This window comes from Oncorhynchus mykiss, chromosome 8 (assembly GCF_057628025.1).
Source record: "Oncorhynchus mykiss isolate SJ-2025 chromosome 8, ASM5762802v1, whole genome shotgun sequence".
Taxonomy (NCBI): Eukaryota; Metazoa; Chordata; class Actinopteri; order Salmoniformes; family Salmonidae; genus Oncorhynchus; species Oncorhynchus mykiss.
In genome coordinates, this window is record NC_143029.1 from 19,741,889 (window position 1) to 19,762,666 (window position 20,778).

General features: G+C 41.9%; 1 protein-coding gene across 50 annotated transcripts in view; it reads right to left on the minus strand.

Moving 5' to 3' along the window:
- Positions 1-20,778, minus strand: part of LOC110529548 (receptor-type tyrosine-protein phosphatase kappa) — a 159,486-nt gene that overhangs the window by 11,232 nt on the left and 127,476 nt on the right. For 10 of the 50 annotated variants that reach the window (XM_036984935.2, XM_036984942.2, XM_036984943.2 and 7 more), the window contains 9 exons: positions 18,815-19,088; positions 18,555-18,591; positions 11,998-12,133; positions 10,640-10,675; positions 7,251-7,280; positions 4,939-5,099; positions 4,325-4,360; positions 1,424-1,435; positions 274-461 (listed from right to left, as the gene is read on the minus strand). In XM_036984935.2, coding sequence (XP_036840830.2) covers positions 274-461; positions 1,424-1,435; positions 4,325-4,360; positions 4,939-5,099; positions 7,251-7,280; positions 10,640-10,675; positions 11,998-12,133; positions 18,555-18,591; positions 18,815-19,088 — 910 coding nt within the window. The remainder of the gene's footprint in view (positions 1-273; positions 462-1,423; positions 1,436-4,324; positions 4,361-4,938; positions 5,100-7,250; positions 7,281-10,639; positions 10,676-11,997; positions 12,134-18,554; positions 18,592-18,814; positions 19,089-20,778) is intronic. The other 40 variants (XM_090242783.1, XM_090242781.1, XM_090242782.1 and 37 more) reach the window with 9 other exon arrangements.

Genomic DNA, 20,778 nt, shown 5'->3' on the forward strand with positions numbered 1-20,778 from the left:
TATGTTTCATTTGAACCAGATTAGAATTGCATGAAGTTAAAGGTGTGTTGACGGTTTGAATAGCGAGACTATAAGGAAGACTGCCTTGAGGGCTGAGGACCACATACATTTAGCTAAGCTGTATGGTGGCCCTAAGGGTCTGTCACTTAATTTTAAAAGCTACTCTGCCATTTAGGACCACCGTAAATATGCTATGTTATAAGTATAAACTAGAGTCTTAAGGCCTTGTGTTATGTAATGGGTATACTGTAGACTAGAGTCGTGGGGTCTGACCTCATATTCCTCCTTGAAGCCGTAGCTGTCGGAGGTCTTCATCAGGTTTATGTGTTGGAGCAGGTCAGCCACCCTGATGGCTGGGTGCAGCTGACCGGTCTGGTAGGGCGACTCTGTCCCCTCACAGTGGTACCGAGGGACGTCCAGCAGCCGACTGGACTCTGCAGCAGCTGCAGTGTGGTTCTCATCTGTCCAGGGAAATCACACGTTGGTGAGGAACACACAGGCTTGTGAAGGACCATTATCATTCAACATCACAAACACTCACAGAGCACATATCTGACCTGTGTGGAAATCATGACGAATCCCTCATTATAACCACATTGGGTGTGATTCTCTTACAAAACAACATGGTTTTCTTGCAAAAATGGCAATGAACATAGCATTTTCTTTCTGGCAAATAACATGGCTCCTGCCAGTACACTATGTATCTAAAGCAACTCCCTAGTGAAACAGCTAAGCTGTGAGGGATGTAAGCCACATGGCACCTGGCAGCCACTGACGTGTCGAGTCAGCTTGGTGAGTGGGCAAGACGGAGGTTGAAATAGTCGAGGAGTGGTGTGCCTGCCTTTCCCAGCAGACAAACAGATGGACAGACACAGGGGCTTCACTGAGAGGCAGTGTGAGGGTAGGACACTCTCAGGCCTGACAGGCACCATATGTGCCCTTTAATGTCTTATCTGAACCATGTCAACCCCTCAGACACATAGCGATTTAACAGCCTGCCCGGGAGACAGGAGATGAGTGCGTGTGTGTGTCTGTGTGAGAGTGGAGCGAGTGTGTGTGGGTGTGCGTGTGGGAAAGTGAGGTGGTTGGCTGTTGAGTCCCAGGTTCTCCTCAGGAAGAATCTACACCCCTCTAAATCCCAGCATGATCTAGCGGCAATCAATCACATGACCTACTGAGCCATGAGCTGTACATCCTTCTTGCTTGGCTAGCTCCTGAGCTACTACCACCCCCCAGATGTAAGTTTAGGGGAATGTTAAGTCACGGTTTAGGGGCCTGTCAGTGGAGGGGAAGTTAGCTACTATTACAGACACATCCATCTAATGGATAAATCATCCAGTATATGTTCTCTGGCAATCAATTTCTTTTCATTTCATTGAGCACTTTGGGACACTTTCCACACACACTGGTCACATGCACTTACCGGTAATTGGCACTTTACAATTAGGACAGCAAGAAAAGAAAAAAACAAGAGCTTTTAGCTAGGTCAACAGTTAGCACACAGGGTTTGTAGTACATATATAATACAAATAAATATATACACACACACACACACACACACACACACACACACACACACACATATATACAGTTGAAGTCGGAAGTTGAAGTCGGAATTGTATCACAATCCAGTGGGTCATAAGTTTACATACACTAAGTTGATGGTGCCTTTAAACAACTTGGAAAATTCCAGAAAATTATGTCATGGCTTACATTTGAGTCAATTGGAGGTGTACCTGTGGATGTATTTCAAGGCCTACCTTCAAACTCAGTGCCTCTTTGCTTGACATCATGGGAAAATTTAAAGAAATCAGCCCAAAAAAATTGGAGACCACAAGTCTGGTTCATCCTTGGTAGCAATTTCCAAATGCCTGAAGGTACCACGTTCATCTGTACAAACAATAGTACGCAAGTATAAACACCATGGGACCGCGTAGCCGTCATACCACTCAGGAAGGAGACGCGTTCTGTCTCCTAGATATGAACATACTTTAGTGCGAAAAGTGCAAATCAATCCCAGAACAACAGCATGGGACCTTATGAAGATGTTGGAGGAAACAGGTACAAAAGTAGCTATATCCACAGTAAAACAAGTCCCTATATCGACATAACCTGAAAGGCCAGGAAGAAGCCACTGCTCCAAAACCATCATGAAAAAGCCAGACTACGGTTTGCAACTGCTCATGGGGACAAAGATCGTACACCATCCCAACAGTGAAGCACAGTGAAGCACAGGGGTGGCAGTATCATGTTGTGGGGGTGTTTTGCTGCAGGAGGGACTGGTGCACTTCACAAAATAGATGGCATCATGAGGCAGGAAAACGATGTGGATATATTAACGCAACATCTCAAGACATCAGTTAAAGCTTGGTTGCAAATGGCTCTTCCAAACAGACAATGACTCCAAGCATGCTTCCAAAGCTGTGGCAAAATTACTTAAGGAAAACAAAGTCAAGGTATTGAAGTGCCCATCACAAAGCCCTGATCTCAATCCCATAGAACATTTGTGGGCAGAACTGAAAAAGCATGTGTGAGCAAGGAGGCCTACAAACCTGACTCAGGTACACCAGCTCTGTCAGGAGGAATGCTTCCCACCCAACTTATTGTGGGAAGCTTGTGGAAGGCTACCCGACACATTTGACCCAAGTTAAACAATTTAAAGGCAATGCTACCAAATACTATTTGAGTGAATGTAAACTTCTGAACCACTGGTATTTTGATGAAAGAAATAAAACCTGAAATAAATAATTATCTAATATTATTCTGACATTTCACATTCTTAAAATAAAGTGGTGATCCGAACTGACCTAAGTCAGGGAATATTTACTAGGATTAAATGTCAGGAATTGTGAAAAACTTAGTTTAAATGTAATGTAGTTTAAATTTGGGTAAGGTGTATGTAAACTTCCGACTTCAACTGTGAATGTGTATACACACACACACACACACACACACACACACACACACACACACACACACATATGCATATACATACATATACATACATATATATAATGCCGTGACATGTCTGGAACGTTAGGGTGGTGGTGGTGATCACCAAACAACGACGACAGATTCGACTATACTACATGACCAACACACAACATTGACTTTCTTACACATTTGCAAATGGCTTTCTAGAGAGCTATGGCGAGACAGCCAGACACTTCTGCAGTGGCCGGGATCTAGGATGAGTGACACTAAACTCGTGAGAGAACTGCTGCACTCTAGTGTAGAGACTATCTAAGCTGACATTTTCACTCATTAGCAAATGTGTAATTCTTAATTCTGCCCTGACATGATAGATTGAGTCACGGCTTGAACTGCACCCTTCACTTCCTATTACCAAGCCCAGCGTCAACACAGAGCTAAAATAAGACATTTTCACAGCAAGCACACTGGCCTGAGGGGGGATTTTAATTCCCCATCAAACTCAGGTTTTCAGTAAGCAGTAAAGACCCTCAGCGGTTGCTTGCTTGTTCTGTCAGTGTGGACTACACCGTATCTAGTGTCACCGTGTCTAACACTCTCCTTCCTGATGCCATGAGTGAACACTCATGGCATCAGGAAGGAACTCCATTACATAGGAACTCCATTACATAGAAACTGTCAGATGTGTTTTTTGACTCTCCACAGACAGAGACAAGTCCCAGAGAGGCTGAGGGTGTGGTAAAATGGCACCAGCTCACAAAGTCTGTCTTGACGCTAAGGACTTACACACAATATAACAGGATGACTGGTTTCATTCTATAACAGTGTTATGTAGGAGGTTCATCTTCAGGTTGGGGCTCAGGTGAATGTATCTGTCATATGTGAATCTTCACTTGAGTTTGAATTTGTTTTCCCTCTTCATCTCTAAACCAATGCCCTCAGCTGGATTTGGAGCTTGTAGACAGTTGTAATGCATTCAGAAGTGTGAGTCTCTGAATGGGGTTTAGCTTCAATTCAACGGCTCATGGGTGGGTCCTAAACCCTGAAGTGTTGCTCATCTGTTCACTGGAGGACTGCCACGTCTCCACTCTACCATGGCTGAGGGCCAAGTGCTTTATACTGGCAGCCAGGGGAAATCTACAATCTGGAAACAATTCCTATTTTATCCCCCTTACTGGATAAGTGAATATGGAGGCCAGTCATTCTGACAGTGATACATTCTCAAGGATACCATGAATTGTATGTGACTGACTACTCAGACTTAACACAGAGACAATAGTTTAAAATGGATCAGCTACAGGTTTACAATGGGCGGCTACAGGACTGTGACAACGACATATGCATGAGGAACACAAGCCATGGCAGGGCAGATGACATAGCACCAGGGCCTCACCTAGCACTGCCGTTGGCACAAGTGGATCATTAGGCACTGTAGGGAAAAAAATCGTATGAGGAACATTCCAGAAGGCTTGAATAAGCTGCAGCACACTACAGAATGATAAAATACCAGGGTCAAGATGAACAGAGCATAGGAATAGAAGTCATTCTAGCAAATATCCTGGGACAACGGTTCAAATCATTAACGGCATTTATTCACATGTTGGGAATTTCCTTTTATGCATTTTAAAGTAAAAACATGTAAGGTACAACTTAACGCCTCTCTTCAGAGCCTGTCTTATAGGACAATTCTCTGTGCTAAGGCCTTTTCCATTGTAAGGCAGAGGGGTTATCGAACTGTCAGAAGGCTGGTGGGAGGAGCTATAAGGTGGGAGGAGCTATAAGGGGACAGGCTCATTGTAATGGGATCAATGGAACAGAGTCAACACGTTTCCATGTGTTTGGTACTGTTCCATTGACTACATTCCAGCCATTACAATGAGCCCGTCATCCTATAGCTCCTCCCACCAGCCTCCTCTGTTCTCACTGTCAGGAGGCTTTCTCACATGTATCATGTGTCTGTGGAGGGAGGTGTTCCCCAGGGATCTGTGGAGGGACTATTATACTTACATCTGTTGCTGAAGTTGTGGGAGTCCATGAATGTGACGGCCATGGGATCCTCAGTGTGGAGCGTGCTCTGATCAGCATAACTGCGGTCCATGGCATTCACCATGTGGGTCATTTCCTGACGAGTATTCCCAATGGCATCTTTGCGCTTCTTGGCCAGTTTCCTGAAGGATCAAACAAGCAGGTTTAAATATCACAAAAATACCTTGTTGTCGATTATTTACACACAGCAGTTAAGACTAAAGGGAAATCAATTAAAGAGAAAATGTTATCTCCATGACAACAGACCATTGGTTTGGCTTCCACATTTGGCCTTTTTAAAATTGTTTAAAAGTGTTTTCATCCAATAATATGTGCAAACCCCACAAATACTGTATTCTTAGGGTCAAGTATCATTCGGTACATACTGTAGCAGAAATATAGGGGAAATCTAAAAGGGTCCAATTTCAAGCATCGAAATCATGCAGGAGTAACTTCTGCTTCGAAGGGGAAAGGCATATGCTTCATGCTAAGGTGAGAGGTTGCCGTATCTCATCTCCAATCTGGGTTTCTGACAAGACATTCAGAAATCTGGGGACTCACTGTCTGGTTGATTGTCTCATTATCATTTCCTCTGGACAGGAGTAGATAGGGTTTATAGATTAACAAGATTGATATACCAAATGGTTTGACCGATTTAACTGATTGTGTGCACACTCCCTCATTGGCCCCTGGTTGAGAAAAGCTGATTGAACACCTGCAAGACTGGGAGGCTTTTATTTCAAGGGCAATTACGACTGTGCCGGTTTCTCTACATTTGTATTGTAAAAAGGAGCACTGCGATGAAAACACATACCCACTCTATTCTATTCCTAGTTCCACTTTGCGTGCACCCTGAAGAAAGGTGCTGCAGTACAAATTATCGTCTGATTGCAGTTCGCAGTTAGATGAAAGCATTGAGATGAGGTTACTAAGGAGCCGCTCTAGTGAAATTGAAAGGAGGTCTCTTTGTACTAGAGAAGAGACAGATGGGTGGACAGCAGGAGAAAGATGTCAAATTGTATAATTTCATACAGTTCTAGTTAAATGACAATTATAGTCAGAATATACTCATTTCTGCCCATCATGCATTTGAATTGGGTCCAAAATAGGTATGCACAGCAGGGTCAATTTTACCAAGAGCCGTGAGAAAATGATCCAGTTCCCATGTTGTACCTTTTAATCTTTGATAGTGGCAAACTGTGGGATACCTCTCTTTCCCGTTGGGAAAAACAGATTGACCATTTTAAGGTTCATTATTGGTAACTTTCAGCTGTTAAATTATTCCAACTTAACAGGATATAATTGGCTAAATGTCCCCCAGGGTGGGCTAAGAAATTTGATATCCTAACATTGCATGAAGGGACTATCCGAAGCCAGCATAAGATGTTCACTGTGCAGCTGATACAGTCTTTCATTTTCATGGGAGAGAGAGAGAGAGAGAGAGAGAGAGAAGAAAAAAGTATCCTCAGTCTGGGGGAATAATCTCTGAAATTCTGAAAAGACTCATTCACTTGACTTCACTTGAGGTTGAGTGTCACTTCTAGGTATGAAATGAAACATGATTGTGAGAAATACAAAAATGAGAGGAGTGGGGAGGTAAATGCGAGGCCTGTGTAGCATAAAAAAAAACACTCACAGAGGCGAGGGTGAAATGGCAAGCATGTCGAATGGGAGAGCATGTGAGAGCATGGGCAGACTTGTCAGGACAACAGATTGGGGAGGTTTTATTTTTCAGCCCTTAGCAAGTGGAAAGCACCACAGTGTGGAGATGACTGTCTACTGTCTACAGCAGCCTCACAGCAGAAGATGATCCTACACCAAACCAAAGAGGAAACCTTCTGCAACCAACATTCAGAGCAACCAATTGGAAAGGGCTTATGAAATATAAAAGACATACAACACAAACAGTGTGCACGTGTAGAGGCACACAGTTTACCCCGTATCCTTTCAATGGACAAAGGAGGTCCAGGAGATGAAGAAGATGAATGAAATACATGAGTTACTGACATACATACAACCACATGCACTCAGATTGAACACAGGACACAGAGTGCAGCATTCTTTTTTCAAATAACACCGCTTTTGGTCATCATGACTTTGGTTTGGAGAGTGTTTCGAAAGCATGTTGGAGCTGGTCAATGGCAATGGCAATTGGTTTTGAGCGATATAGGGTTTTCACTTGAAAAAAGGATACTGCATCTTTAAAACACTACATAACTAACCAAGGACAAGTGCACTCATTGTATTTTGGGTTTGTTTGTTTCTGTTTTGTTGTTGTTTGTCTGTTTACTTACAGGTAATATGAGTAAGAATAGTAGCTCCTCCTGGCACGCAAATCAGAGACAGCAGGATGAAGAGATATTGGTGAATGCAAAGTGTGAATCAGTCGGATCAACAAAAGCAGAAAAATGTGCAAGACAACAAAATGAAATCTCTATCAATTAACTTCCTAATGTTAGAATTTAATTTTTACATGCATTAATTCAAATTGAGAAAATTATTTTCATTACAAATATGCAAATAGTTCATCTTTTTGTTCTGGTTGAATTTGGAATTGGGCAGAATCATTAATGCCATGCATTAAATACTGTCTCATTCACATGGACAGTCAGACAGTTTGAAGATTGGACTCACAAAGGCAACGGTGTTACATATGAAAAGAAAAGTCTTGATAAGCATTGTGGAGAAACACAGCTGCAAAACAAATTGCGCCAAACTAAAGAACAAGCTTCTTGCTACCTGGAAAAGAAGCAATGTCATGGACCACCATTTTAAAGATGCAGTATCTTTTATAGGTTCTGTTCAATAAGGGAACCACAGATTCATTATTGTATTAGATCTATGAGTTGTGTCTTGCACATAAGTATTGATCTCCTCAGTAACTAGTGTTTGTAATGTAATCATCCGATATGAACTCACAACTTTCCTAAATGAAGATGAAAATAAAAGTGTAATTGAAGATAATGTGCAAGTAAAATTAAAATAAAAGAAGCATACAAATGTTGCCACTGCGTGTATGTTTTGGCCTCAACCTCCATTGTTTCCGTGCAAAGCAACTAAGAGATCCCAATATCCACTTCATTGACTTGCATTGCTTTGTGCATCATTGAGTTCTACTCTACTGGTCACCTGATTTTGGAAGAAAATAAACTCGGTGCAACTAACAAGAGGAAGAGAGATTCAGACAAACAGGGTCAGTGTGTGTGAGAGAGAGAAATAGACCTCTAATTATCTCTAGAATAAGCCGATAGAGGATGTCTAGTTGATTACTACACCTGAGTGTCTATAGCACCAACAACATTAACTACACTCAAGACACCCACAACACGTTACGCCAACTAGTTCCAAAACAAATCTATATCTCCCTTTTTTATCGATTTTCACAAGCTTTCTCTTTACTTTGGGGACATAGGGACATTAGTCATATTTCAGAATTCAATTACCATCAGTACTTTTAATCCATTCCAATGGGATTAGGAGTTTATGGCTCATTAGCACCCAATGTGCCCCATCGCTCCAAACACCAGTCCTTTTTCAGGCTGAAATTACAAACCAGGAAGCCATCCAAAAACTCAAAAGCAGGCACTGTAATTAACGCCAATGTCTTATATGAAAAGCATTCAATGAAATGAACCCCCTCCCACCTCTCTGAAAAATATTCTAAACCACAGGGAATAGATTCTATTACAAACATGAACTACTATGCAACTACAATAGTACACCAACACCAAACCAACACAAACCAATTGTTTGTAATACTGAACAAAGGGGTTTGAATCTGCCAGACTTACTGTAGAATACTTAACTATAATTCAAAAGCCACTCCTTTAGATTTGATCCAGAAGAACATCGACGAAAAGTAACTTTCTTTCAATATCAGAGAAAGGGAAACGTAGTTATTATTACTCAACCCACACATCTGTCACTCACGACAAGAGAGAAAAGACTCACTTTATAACCTGACCTTTTCCTTTTATCTTCACAAAGGAAGCCTGTACCAGCTCCACTAAATCAACAATACCCAGTGAAGAAAATGGAGGGAAAAAAGCATGAAGGAAGGGAAAGGGGAGAATGGAGCTAAGGAATGACCTGTGGCAGAATGAGCTTTCTCTGAAGTTGAAAGGTTATGGATCGGGTTATGGAAGGGGGATGGAAGGGGAAATTAGGAGGGAGACGGCTGTAAATGAGCAGTGGTCGTTAGGAATGATTCCTTAATTGGCAGAACATCTACAGAGACATAGAGGCTGCTCTGCCAATTAAGATTCATTTGAAAGCCTCACTCATCAGTAGTCACAGGCACTGCTTGACTGTCCAACACTGAACAGAACCACAACGTTACAGATATCTCTATCAGGAACAGGTGTATAAGCACCTCTCATTCATCAGTCTCATTCAAATTCACTTCTCCTGAACCCCACAGATGATAGGCACTAATGTCATTCAAGTTCATTGGGATGTGTTTGTTTAACCTGGATCATTAGATACTGTGTAGATCACTTTTGTGTAAATCTAACCTGAAAACACATTGGTTGAAAAAGCTTTCATCAATGACCCATGCATTATATGTGGGTGTCAGAATCTTTGTTAAATATGTGAGACAACAAAGATGTATATTCTTACTTACAGTACGTGGTAATAGTTCTATAGGGATATTTCAAACTGTAATTCTGCTAAATGGCCACACGATGGTGCCATGTGTTATACAAAGAGAGAAAAGGTGCGCAGAGTAAGGGCTCCTCTCCGCACATCTTTCCTGCTAAACCTGATCAGCATGTAGAGATGTGCTCCGACTGAGGATAAGTTATTTATTTTTTCCCTTTAAAACAATCTCAATTTCTTTCCAAAGTATTCATCACAGGTGCTGGAGACAGTTCAGTTTGCCAGCGTTCATTATAAAACCTTATCTGAAAAACTGAACAAAATCGATAGGAGAGTCACAAAGTAATTACAGCGCGACACAATTTGCTCTCTCAAGGCCCCAAACACCCTGATCTCTACAACCTGCCTCCTCTGCATGACCCCAACTGAGTGTGTGTGTGTGTGTGTGTGTGTGTGTGTGTGTGTGTGTGTGTGTGTGTGTGTGTGTGTGTGTGTGTGTGTTCGTGTGTGTGTGTGTGGACATGTTTAACTATACTTGTGGGGACCAAAAGTACTCACAAGAATAGTAAAAAAATAAATAATAATAAACAACTGGGGACATGTTGCCGGACCCCACAAGGAAAAAGGCTAGGGTTTAGGGTTATAATTAGTATTAGGGTTAGAATTAGGGTTAGGGGTTAAAGGTTATGTTTAGGATATTTTGGAGCTAAAGTTAGGGTTAGGGAAAATAGCATTTTGAATGGGAATTAATTGTGTGTCCCTACAAGGTTAGTAAAACGAGAGAGAGAGAGAGAGAGAGAGAGAGAGAGAGAGAGAGAGAGAGAGAGAGAGAGAGAGAGAGAGGGAGAGAGGGAGAGAAAAAGAGAGAGAGAGAAAAAAAAAAAGAGAGAGAGAGAGAGAGAGAGAGAGAGAGAGAGAGAGAGAGAGAAAGAGAGCGAGAGAAAGAGAGAGAGAGAGAAAGAGAGAGAAAAAGAGAGAGAGAGAAAGAGAGAAAAAGAGAGAGAAAAAGAGAGAGAGAAAAAGAGAAAGAGAGAGAGAGAGAGAGAGAGAGAGTGTGTGTGTGTGTGTGTGTGTGTGTACACACCTGACTGACCAATTCTTCGTAGTAAAGCCTCCATGACTAAAAAGAAAAGTAGCATTTAGACAACATCAGAGGTTTCGGATTATATATAACCTTCCAAAATACAGTCTATTCCCCTATATCCAATTAGGAAAATATTAATGAATACTAACAGAAAAGTATAGTAGAGTAAAAGTATGTTGAGCTTGGACTTCCACTAACAGTTAATAATGGATAGCACAGGAATTAATATAGGCTCAATCCACTCTCTACTGGGGGCTGTTAGTTAGACAATTATTGACTTTGATGCATTTAGATGGTCAACACAGTCAAATCCTACAAAATAAAGGCCAGGAAAGATACATAGAGCTACACTGTAATTACCAAGCAGTAAACAAAATTCTGAATGAGTCTTGAATGAAGCAGCTCCAAGCATTACTGAGTGGGATGAGAAGGTAAGCGAGTGACAAAATGAATAAAACTTGAGGCTAGCACAAACTGAGCACAGCTCAATATTGTTATTACAGTATGTATCCTGAATGCAACCCTCAACAAAAAGCTGCCAACTTTTTCTGTGGAAAAACAGCATAAAAGCAGAAATCTTAATAAACTGCAGTGAAAAACCACAGTAAAACACATCGGAATAGCTATTAAATTAAGACACCTCAAAGACTTCAAAGAAATGTTCCACTTCTCAGCAAAGAAAAGTCTATTAGTATTGCTCACCACTGGTATGCACTTGTGTGAGTTCAAATCACCTCCAAAACTCAGCAAAGCCAAATAATCCTGGGTATGTTACACAGCTTTTCAGACCAGCCACTTCAGATATAAAGATGAAATTCTCTGAACATTTTAAGAAAACCTGGGGAAATCTGTATGCTCCAAAGTTCACTGTGCTACTCTGAGAGATAAGCCTTATGGGTCCTCCTCATCTAAGTCATGTCCAGTACTCTGCCTGCTTCCCCTTGAAACTCAATCCAACTCTCTACCAAACCATGTTATGACAAACTCTGGTAAAGCTGACTATATGTAAGGCTGTTTTACCAGAGTTTGTCATAACATGGTCTTGACACTGCATAAACAATAACATACAATACTGTAGTCTCGTCTCCCCCTCTCCTCCCACCCCCCTCTCCTCCCTCCTCTCACCCCCCCTCTCCTCCCTCCTCTCACCCCCCCTCTCCTCCCTCCTCTCACCCCCCCTTTCCTCCCTCCTCTCACCCCCCTCATTGTGAAGGCTGTCTGATAGTCCAGCCCAGCCTCCGCTGAGAGTCATGGTTATGTTGATGGCATGGGATGGAGTTGTTCTCATGGTGTGTAGGTATGCTATGCTAGCATAGAGCCAGTAACACAGTGTCTACTATTTACGACGCTCCACTCACCTCTTCTTGACCAGAAGGATGGCCACCAGCACCAGTAGGATGAAAACCAGCACCCCAGCACTGATGCCAGCAATCTTCACCACCCTGTCTGTCTGCTTGGCTGGGTCCGGGATCACCTCTGGTTCCTCTGTAGCTCCTAGGTGACAGGTAAGAAACAAATGTCAATTAATAAGGTTCGTTGTCGTTTTGACCGTGAAACACAACACTTGGAAGGGCATAGTGCAAAAGTGAGTCTCTTCCAGCAGAACTATACTTCCTTTGACCATAATGTTTGTTCATAATGTTTGACCATAATGATTACTTCACTTGACCAGATGGTGGTCCACTCGAACAGGGATTGGTTTTCCCATCACACATGACATATACACTTCACCATTTCATGAGGACGTCTTCCAGATTGAGCCATACCACAACATAAAAAAGACAAAGACCAATAGCCTACTCATATTTAAATACATTCATATTTCCATTACCGTATACTATCTTTGTGCACTGGTTCTACACACACTTATGTCCTGATTAAATTGGGTTTTCTTGTAAATGCCTTTAGAATATAATTTCTAATTATGTTTCATACCCCCATGGTCCCACAAGATATTAAAAGTATAAATTCACTATCTGCTGTCTTTTAATATTTTCAAAAACTTCAAAGCCATTAACTACTGTAAAGCATTGGGTTTGGATACTCATTAGAAAACAAATAAAATAATATGATATCCTAGTGCACAGCATGTTATTTGCTAAACTGTTTACAAATAGGGGCATACGTAAATACTGTCAAAGGAGAACCAATGCAAAACTATGTACCAATCATAAAATATCAATCATACCAATCCTAAAAATCTAAATATCTCTACATTGATCATGTTGCCTCTGATGTATTGTATTATTTTGCTTTTGAGATATACAAAACGCCATAATCCTCTTTCTAATGCAAAACACATAAAAACCCAAGTAAAGCATAATCCTTCCTTTTATTGTCTCCTAGCACTTAGTGAAATGCCCTTCCTACTGTAGACTGAGACCATTGCCCAATTTCTAAAATGTACGTCATTTCTTGATGCAAGTCCTTTATCTCCTGACCCCTGCACTCCAACCTGCAGGGCAAATATGATGTCAAAGGATAATTATATCCCTATACCATGCTGAACCTAGTACTTTATTCATACAATAATGTAGTCCTTTTATATCAACAGCTGAACGATAACCAACAGCAGCGAAAGGAATGGAAGATATGACGACTCCCATCTCATCCATCCTCAGATCAAACGGAGGTTCTTTACGGAGACTGATACAATGGGATGCCTGGGAAAAGCCCATCTTCAGCCAGCACTCAAGCCATTATTCCTCAGGGTCAATTCAATGGCCTAGTTTCTATCAAGGGAGAAAACAACAACAAACTGGCATCTGTGTCACTAGAGGGACCACTATTCTGTATTTCACTAACTCACCACCCTGGGGCAAGAACAATCTCCCGCAGACCACCTCCTAAGACAGACTACCATCACCACCCCCCCCCCCCCCTTCTGAGAACAGGTTGCGATAACCTTTATAAATAGAGCGAACTGACTATTTCAGTTGGAAAGACTGTGCTGGAATGTTTGGTGGTCCCATACTGTAGCTATCTTTATTCCTGAAACAAATCTGCTTTGCTCATAAAACATCATCTGTAATTGGCGTGAACCCTAACGTTGTGGATGGACGAAACCACTTTAGAGAGCATGTCTAACATCCACTAAAACACATCTAGGAACAGAAAGTTGGATGTACGTAGCAGAAAGGAGGTAGTCTCTGGGGCTTAAACCCAGATCTCTGTCAGTGTATGGGGGGGGCTATAGAAGCGAGGGGGGCAGGTCCTTTGGGACTGTCTGTTGTGCTTGACAGTGAGCCCCCCCCAGCTCTCGTTTGCCTCTCCAAATATCTCCCTCTCGCTATCAGGTTGGAAGGAGACGGATGTCTACAGAACATGTGTCCCAAAGGAGCGGGACAAACTGTCCTTGTCTCTCACGTTGTCACCCACTGGCCACGCCGCTGGCTTCAACACTTAAACACCTACAGCTACTATCCCTTCTCTCTGTTTGACAGCTCTTTCACCTTCACTTTAGCCATGCTATTGTAGTGGGAAAATGATGGTACAGAAACCATTTTCCAGTATTTAAGTCAGCTTCAAAAACATTCTGGAAAATATCAGCGAAATTAACTGAACAGACTAGATTGTTTGGATGGAGATGTGGAATGGCTTCCCCACCTTGCCACTGCCGCCTTCTCAGTACTGGTACTACATGATCGAGCTGGGATTCTACATATCGCTGCACTTCAGTGTGGCAACGGATATCAAGCGTAAAGATTTTAAGGAGCAGATTGTTCACAGAATATACATAACTGTCTTATGATTTATATTATCTTGTTTGATATTGTACATTTATACCTGAACTTGACCCCATGGTAATAATAACCAAGTCATTGATATGATAGAGCTATGTGTTTTTCTGTCAATGTTTGCTTACCACTGCAGCCTTATTATGGGACAAAGAGAAGATGAAAGAAGAGCCTTTGCCTCAGTCAGAAATATGTCACCCTTTTTTCTGGTTTCTTTTTTAGATTGTAAAACAGCAGTATTAAATCATCTGATAGGCAAATAACACACATTAACCCACTCAATGTTTTACATGCAACAGCCAGACTATACCATAAAGAGTACTATAACAAATGTAATATTGAGCGCAACAAGAAAAACAATAGCCTTGATAGCAGAGCAGGTTTCACAATAGATGTTGACACCAGTTAAAAGGTTATTAATCAGTTCCTCAGCCCGGTGTCAAATGTTTTAAGGTATTGCTTGAGACATAATCCCCACCTCGCCTCAAGAATACTTATGTTTCTGTCAGAGTTAGAGATATATTAATGAAAAAATACCAGAGGAAAATCAAATGGAATTGGATTACAACCATTTTGAAGATAAAACTCACAGCTTAAAATGAAAATCTATTTTCATTCCTAATGGTAGGCTACACGGCGGAGCCCTTATCAAATTCTGTCTGGATTGGTTTGACAACCTCCGGGCCAATGTGCTTCGGAGACATTTGTACGGGGAAAACAATTCATGACAAGCAGTACAACCAAAAAACAACAACACTTTCATATCCAATTAAGTTAGGGCAATTAAGGTGGTTTTCAATTCAGAGAATGAGAGCGCATCTGGCATATAATGTATCAAGGATGGAAACGTGAGTGACTGAGTGAGATCGGCACAAGTGGGCAAAGACTACTTACACTGTACTCCAAGTGGATACTGCATGGACGCACACTGGGCTACTTGAATTTCTGAGCACGACACAGTTCTGGGAAAAGGGTCGATTATTGTTAGGACTAAACAAAGTTGTTGAGAGAGGATGGAAAAATAGTGCGATATGTTTCATCATGGCTGTGACAGAGAACGCATTGGCCACATCAACACGCTCTTACAGTATGAAGTGACTTAACTGTGGCTGATTTTTATTAGTGTCACAATTATGCGTGCCCTTGTTGTCAGTGTCACATCAATTAGGGTTTTGGCGGTTTCATGACAGGAAGAAGGAGACACTCAAACGTAGCTAAATCCGGTAATAATAACAAAATATGAGAGAACAGTATGACCAACAGTACGGTCTCTCCGATCTTTGAAAGGCGCAACAAATCCAAGCCCTGGTGAGTTAATGCACAGCCAGCTGTTTAAGCATTATGAATACAACACTTTCCATGTCTGATAATCTAATATTATATATGTGGGCAGATTTCTAAGTTTGGCCTTTCAAAAAATCTTAACTGATTATTAAGCAGAAACATTAAATGCATAAATATGAGTCTAATTGATAAGCATAGAAATAAAGCTAAATTCATATATTTAGTGGTAGCACACCCTTCGGGGTGACATCATCATTCCATCTACAGTTAAAGTCGGAGGTTTACATACACGTTAGCCAAATACATTTAAACTCAGTTTTTTTTTACAATTCCTGACATTTAATCCCAGTAAAAATTCCTTGTTTTAGGTCAGTTAGGATCACCACTTTATTTTAAGAATGTGAAATGTCAGAATAATATTAGAGAGAATGATTTATTTCAGCTTTTATTTCGTTCATCACATTCCCAGTGGGTCAGAAGTTTACATACATTCAATTGGTATTTGGTAGCATTGCATCTAAATTGTTGAACTTGGGTCAAACGTTTCAGGTAGCCTTCCACAATATTCCCACAATAAGGGGTGAATTTTGGCCCATTCCTCCTGACAGAGCTGGTGTAACTGAGTCAGGGTTGTAGTCCTCATTGCTCGCACAAGCTTTTTCAGTTCTGCCCACAAATTTTCTAGGATTGAGGTCAGGGCTTTGTGATGGCCACTCCAACACCTGGACTTTGTTGTCCTTAAGCCACAACTTTGGAAGAATGCTTGGGGTCAATGTCCATTTGGAAGAACCATTTGTGACCAAGCTTTAACTTCCTGACTGATGTCTTGAGATGTTGCTTCCATATATCCACATAATTTCCCCTCCTCATCCTGCCATCTATTTTGTGAAGTGCACCAGTCCCTCCTGCAGCAAAGCACCTCCACAACATGATGCTACTACCCCCGTGCTTCACGGTTGGGGTGGTGTTCTTCGGCTTGCAAGCCTCCTACCTTTTTCCTCCAAACATAACAATGGTCATTATGGCCAAACAGTTCTATTTTTTGTTTCATCAAACCAGAGGACATTTCTCCAAAAGTACCATCTTTGTCCCCATGTACAGTTGCAAACCGTAGTCTGGCTTTTTTATGGCGGTTTTGGAGCAGTGGCTTCTTCCTTGCTGAGCGGCCTTTCAGGTTATGTCGATATAGGACTCGTTTTACTGTGGATATTGATACTTTTGTACCGGTTTCCTCCAGCATCTTCACAAGGTCCTTTGCTGTTGTTCTGGAATTGATTTGCACTTTTCTCCCCAAAGTACGTTCATCTCTAGGAGACAGAACGCGTCTACTTCCTGAGCGGTATGACGGCTGCATGGTCCCATGGTGTTTATACTTGCGTACTATTGTTTGCACAGATGAACGTGGTACCTTCAGGCATTTAGAAATTGCTCCCAAGGATGAACCAGACTTGTGGAGGTCAACTATTTTTTTTTCTGAGGTCTTGGCTGATTTCCCATGATGTCAAGCAAAGAGGTACTGAGTTTGAAGGTAGACCTTGAAATGCATCCACAGCTTCTAAAGCCACGACATCATTTTCTGGAATTTTCCAAGCTGTTTCAAGGCACAGTCAACTTAGTGTATGTAAACTTCTGATCCACTAGAATTGTGATAGTGAATTATTAATGAAATAATCTGTCTGTAAACAATTGTTGGAAAAATGACTTAGGACATCCACTTTGTGCATGACACAACAGACTTGCCAAAACTATAGTTTGTTAACAAGACATTTGTGGAGTGGCCGAAAAACAAGTTTTAATGACTCCAACCTAAGTGCATGTAAACTTCCGACTTCAACTGTATCTGTGATGTCATGTGGTGGATGGAAGCATGTCATTCCTAGCAAGCATAGCCTAGCATTTTTTTGAAACCTGATGCAGCTAAGCTAATTTCTTCAGGCATAGTGTTATTGATAGGTGATTATAGAGTTAATACATGGTTAATACAAGTTACATCTGGCATATTAGCATTAGCAGCCAATTTAGGCTGACATCCGAGATCATGAAATGTTTTGCCATTAGCAATATCTTCATATAGCTCCCACTGAAAAACAGTAGGGTTTTGCTCGTTTCATACCTCCTAGTTTTCATACCTTCTAGTAGAAATAAAGTTGTTGCTGGAGTAGGGTGGAACTGTCCTGATGACTTGATGGGACTATTGTACTATTTAGCCTGGCCAACTAACTTTTGAATGAGATACTGAAGCTGAACTTACTGGCCATTTAATTAATTGTAGTAAGACATGGCCATAAGCACTTGAAATACTTGGCCAGTTACTCCAATGCACTTCGGAAAATGCATGTTCAGCATAAATGTTGTCCATAATCTATAATGCAGGTAATTTCAATAGTGCAAAGCCAGAGGACAGAGTCCATAAATTGCCAACCCATTTCCCTTCGATTTACGCCATAGATGAGCTGGCACTGTAGGAATTGTATCAATTTAATGACCACTCCCTCTTAATCACTAAAAACCAACAGCATGGCTTTATGATAAAAACCAGTGAGCTCTCTCTCTCTCTGTCTGTTAAATCAGAAGGATTGGCCCTGCTAGCCCCCTGTTCTCACAGACACAAGCTGTTCACCAGAGCAAGGTGCTTTACAAGCGCACATATCACAAATAAATAAGCTTTCCTTAATTCCGCCTCAATCCAGATTCTCGCTGCACGACAATTCTCTTGGAAGATAAAGTGACACACGCATTATCACGTAACAGTTCTTTATCTGAGCAAGAGAGTGGGCATTTATTGGCTACTGGGAAAAGTGACTGAAATCCAACTGTAATGTACAGTCACTTAAATTCTACTGGGCAAGAAGAACTTCTTTTGTTGTACAAATAAACAAAAAGAAAACTCTTACCTTTTGTTGCAAGTCTCAGACATTGTGTTTTTGATTCCTGTGAAACAAAATAAAATAAAATAATACAAATCAGTTCAACATGAGAAACAGGAACAAACTAGATAAAAGGAAAACTAATGAACAGTAGTAGGTTATCAAAGGGGGGTGGGAAAACAATGCTCCTCAATGTACAATTCAGTTTTAAGACATATTTAAAAACCCCAATAAACCAATGAGGGAACATTAGAGGGTCCTATTGGCCGAGTGTGGTGTATATTCACCTTCTCCACACTGCTGACGGCCTGGAAGTAGATATTATAGTTCTTCCTGGGGGTGAGTGGAGGGTTCCAGAAGCCATGGTACGTCTTGTTGTCGCCCACCGTGAACGGAGAGGGTTCGGGAAGGTTCCCTGGTGGCAGTTCTGCCGCAAAGTAATAAGACGAGCCACCACTGGAGGCACTGTGGAAGGGGACTGGGACCTGGTAGCAGTCCACGGAGCTGGCCTCCCTGCGTGTGCGATGTGGGTTCAGCTCCTCCACCACGATCTGATAAGCGCTGAGGAGGGACAAAACATCACAGGCAATCAGTCCCCACAAAACAACACAAGCAAACAAAGCCAGCTAGCCAAACAAAAGGCAGGCTAATCTTAAAGCAATCTCTCACTTCACGGAGCACAGAGAGGGCATGCCAAATGAGCTTAACACTTGGAATAAGCCCTGGCTTGGCAACGTCGTACGTTACAGGCCTTGCAATTTCTACCAGAGCCCCTTTATCTGCACATGGCCTTTAACTAATAACAATCCATTCTCTCAGACTGGGAGGCTGTAGAGAAACCCCCCTGAATGGGAGTTGATGAACCTCCAGTGAGAGTAACAGGTCAGGTCTATCATTTGTATTTCAGAGTCACACTGCTGTGCTTCATCTCTCCCCCTGAGGGTCTTTGTTAATGTGGCGAGACACGCAAAAACCACAGTGCCAGGGCAACTTATTAACACAGGGCAGGGCAAGGAGAAGCCCCTTCACACACTCATGGAGCTGTAAACATACCTTCCTTCCGCATCCACAGCTCAGAGCCACCTCCTAGACTTCACTACCCTTAGTTCCGCTCAGAGAGCGCGACCCCTCCTCCCACCCTTGGTAATGACTGCCCAGGGGCGTATCTCTGTCCCCCTGACCCCCCTTCCCTCACCATTATCGCCCAAGTGCCCTGACAGCCATCTCCACATCCCTGACCTTCCATAGCTCCTATTTTAGCTCAAAGCACCGCAGATCTAAAATACAAGTGACACTCCATAATGCCGGTCGCAGATGGACACAAAATTCTCTTCCACCAAAATAGGGTGAGTGCTCGGGCTCTTTCCTCTACCCTGTACTGCTTGTCAATGACAAAATGTTACAAATTACCTGGACAAATGGTCTGAGGCTCGCTATAACTCAATCTCTCATACACACCTTAAACAACCCTCTCTAAATTACCGCTACACAGACCTGCTGCGTGATTAGCCAATCGGCTTCCATCAGAGCTTGGCCAGTTTTACAGAGCACTGCCAAAACGAGTCAAATTAAACGATCCCTTTGATAACACACATCTTTGTTTCGTTGATGCACCTAAATCCTTCAAGCTGGTAAAAGCATGACATAATCCTAGTCGTAGTATGTTTCCTCGTACTTTGCTAACACCATCCTCCATTGCATATTTGATATCTGACTATCCAATTAGTCTTTATGATATTTGTAGCATTATACTGTACACAAAATCTGTATTCCAGAAAAAAAAACACCCAAAAACATTTGCTCAAAATTAGAAGTGGGTGTGACATATTAGCTACAACTGCCACATATACTGAGTGAGTGCTTGTGAGAAAGAAATGCAGTCAGGTGGTTTTGTTATCAGGGCTGTTGTTCTTTCCCTTTCAATACACAGCCCCTCCAATTTCACAATCAAAGAACAGGCCTGGTTGCATAATAGGTGATTTACTGAATCTGAGCACAAAGAGTTCTCTCCAAATCCTCTTTATGACAAGTACCTTCCAACTCCATCCCTGCCGATTGTGATAGGGGAGAGGAAATGAAAAGGCACAGGCCAACAATGGCCAAATCAAATGGAGATCGGCAGGGCCATGGACCAGAATATGTAAATTCCCTGTAGAGTCTCTGTAGACATTACCCAGTACTGCTCTCTCTATTTGTGGGATGTGCTACAGGGAGCGACACAACACAAACGTCCTGACAGAGATGTCCTGGT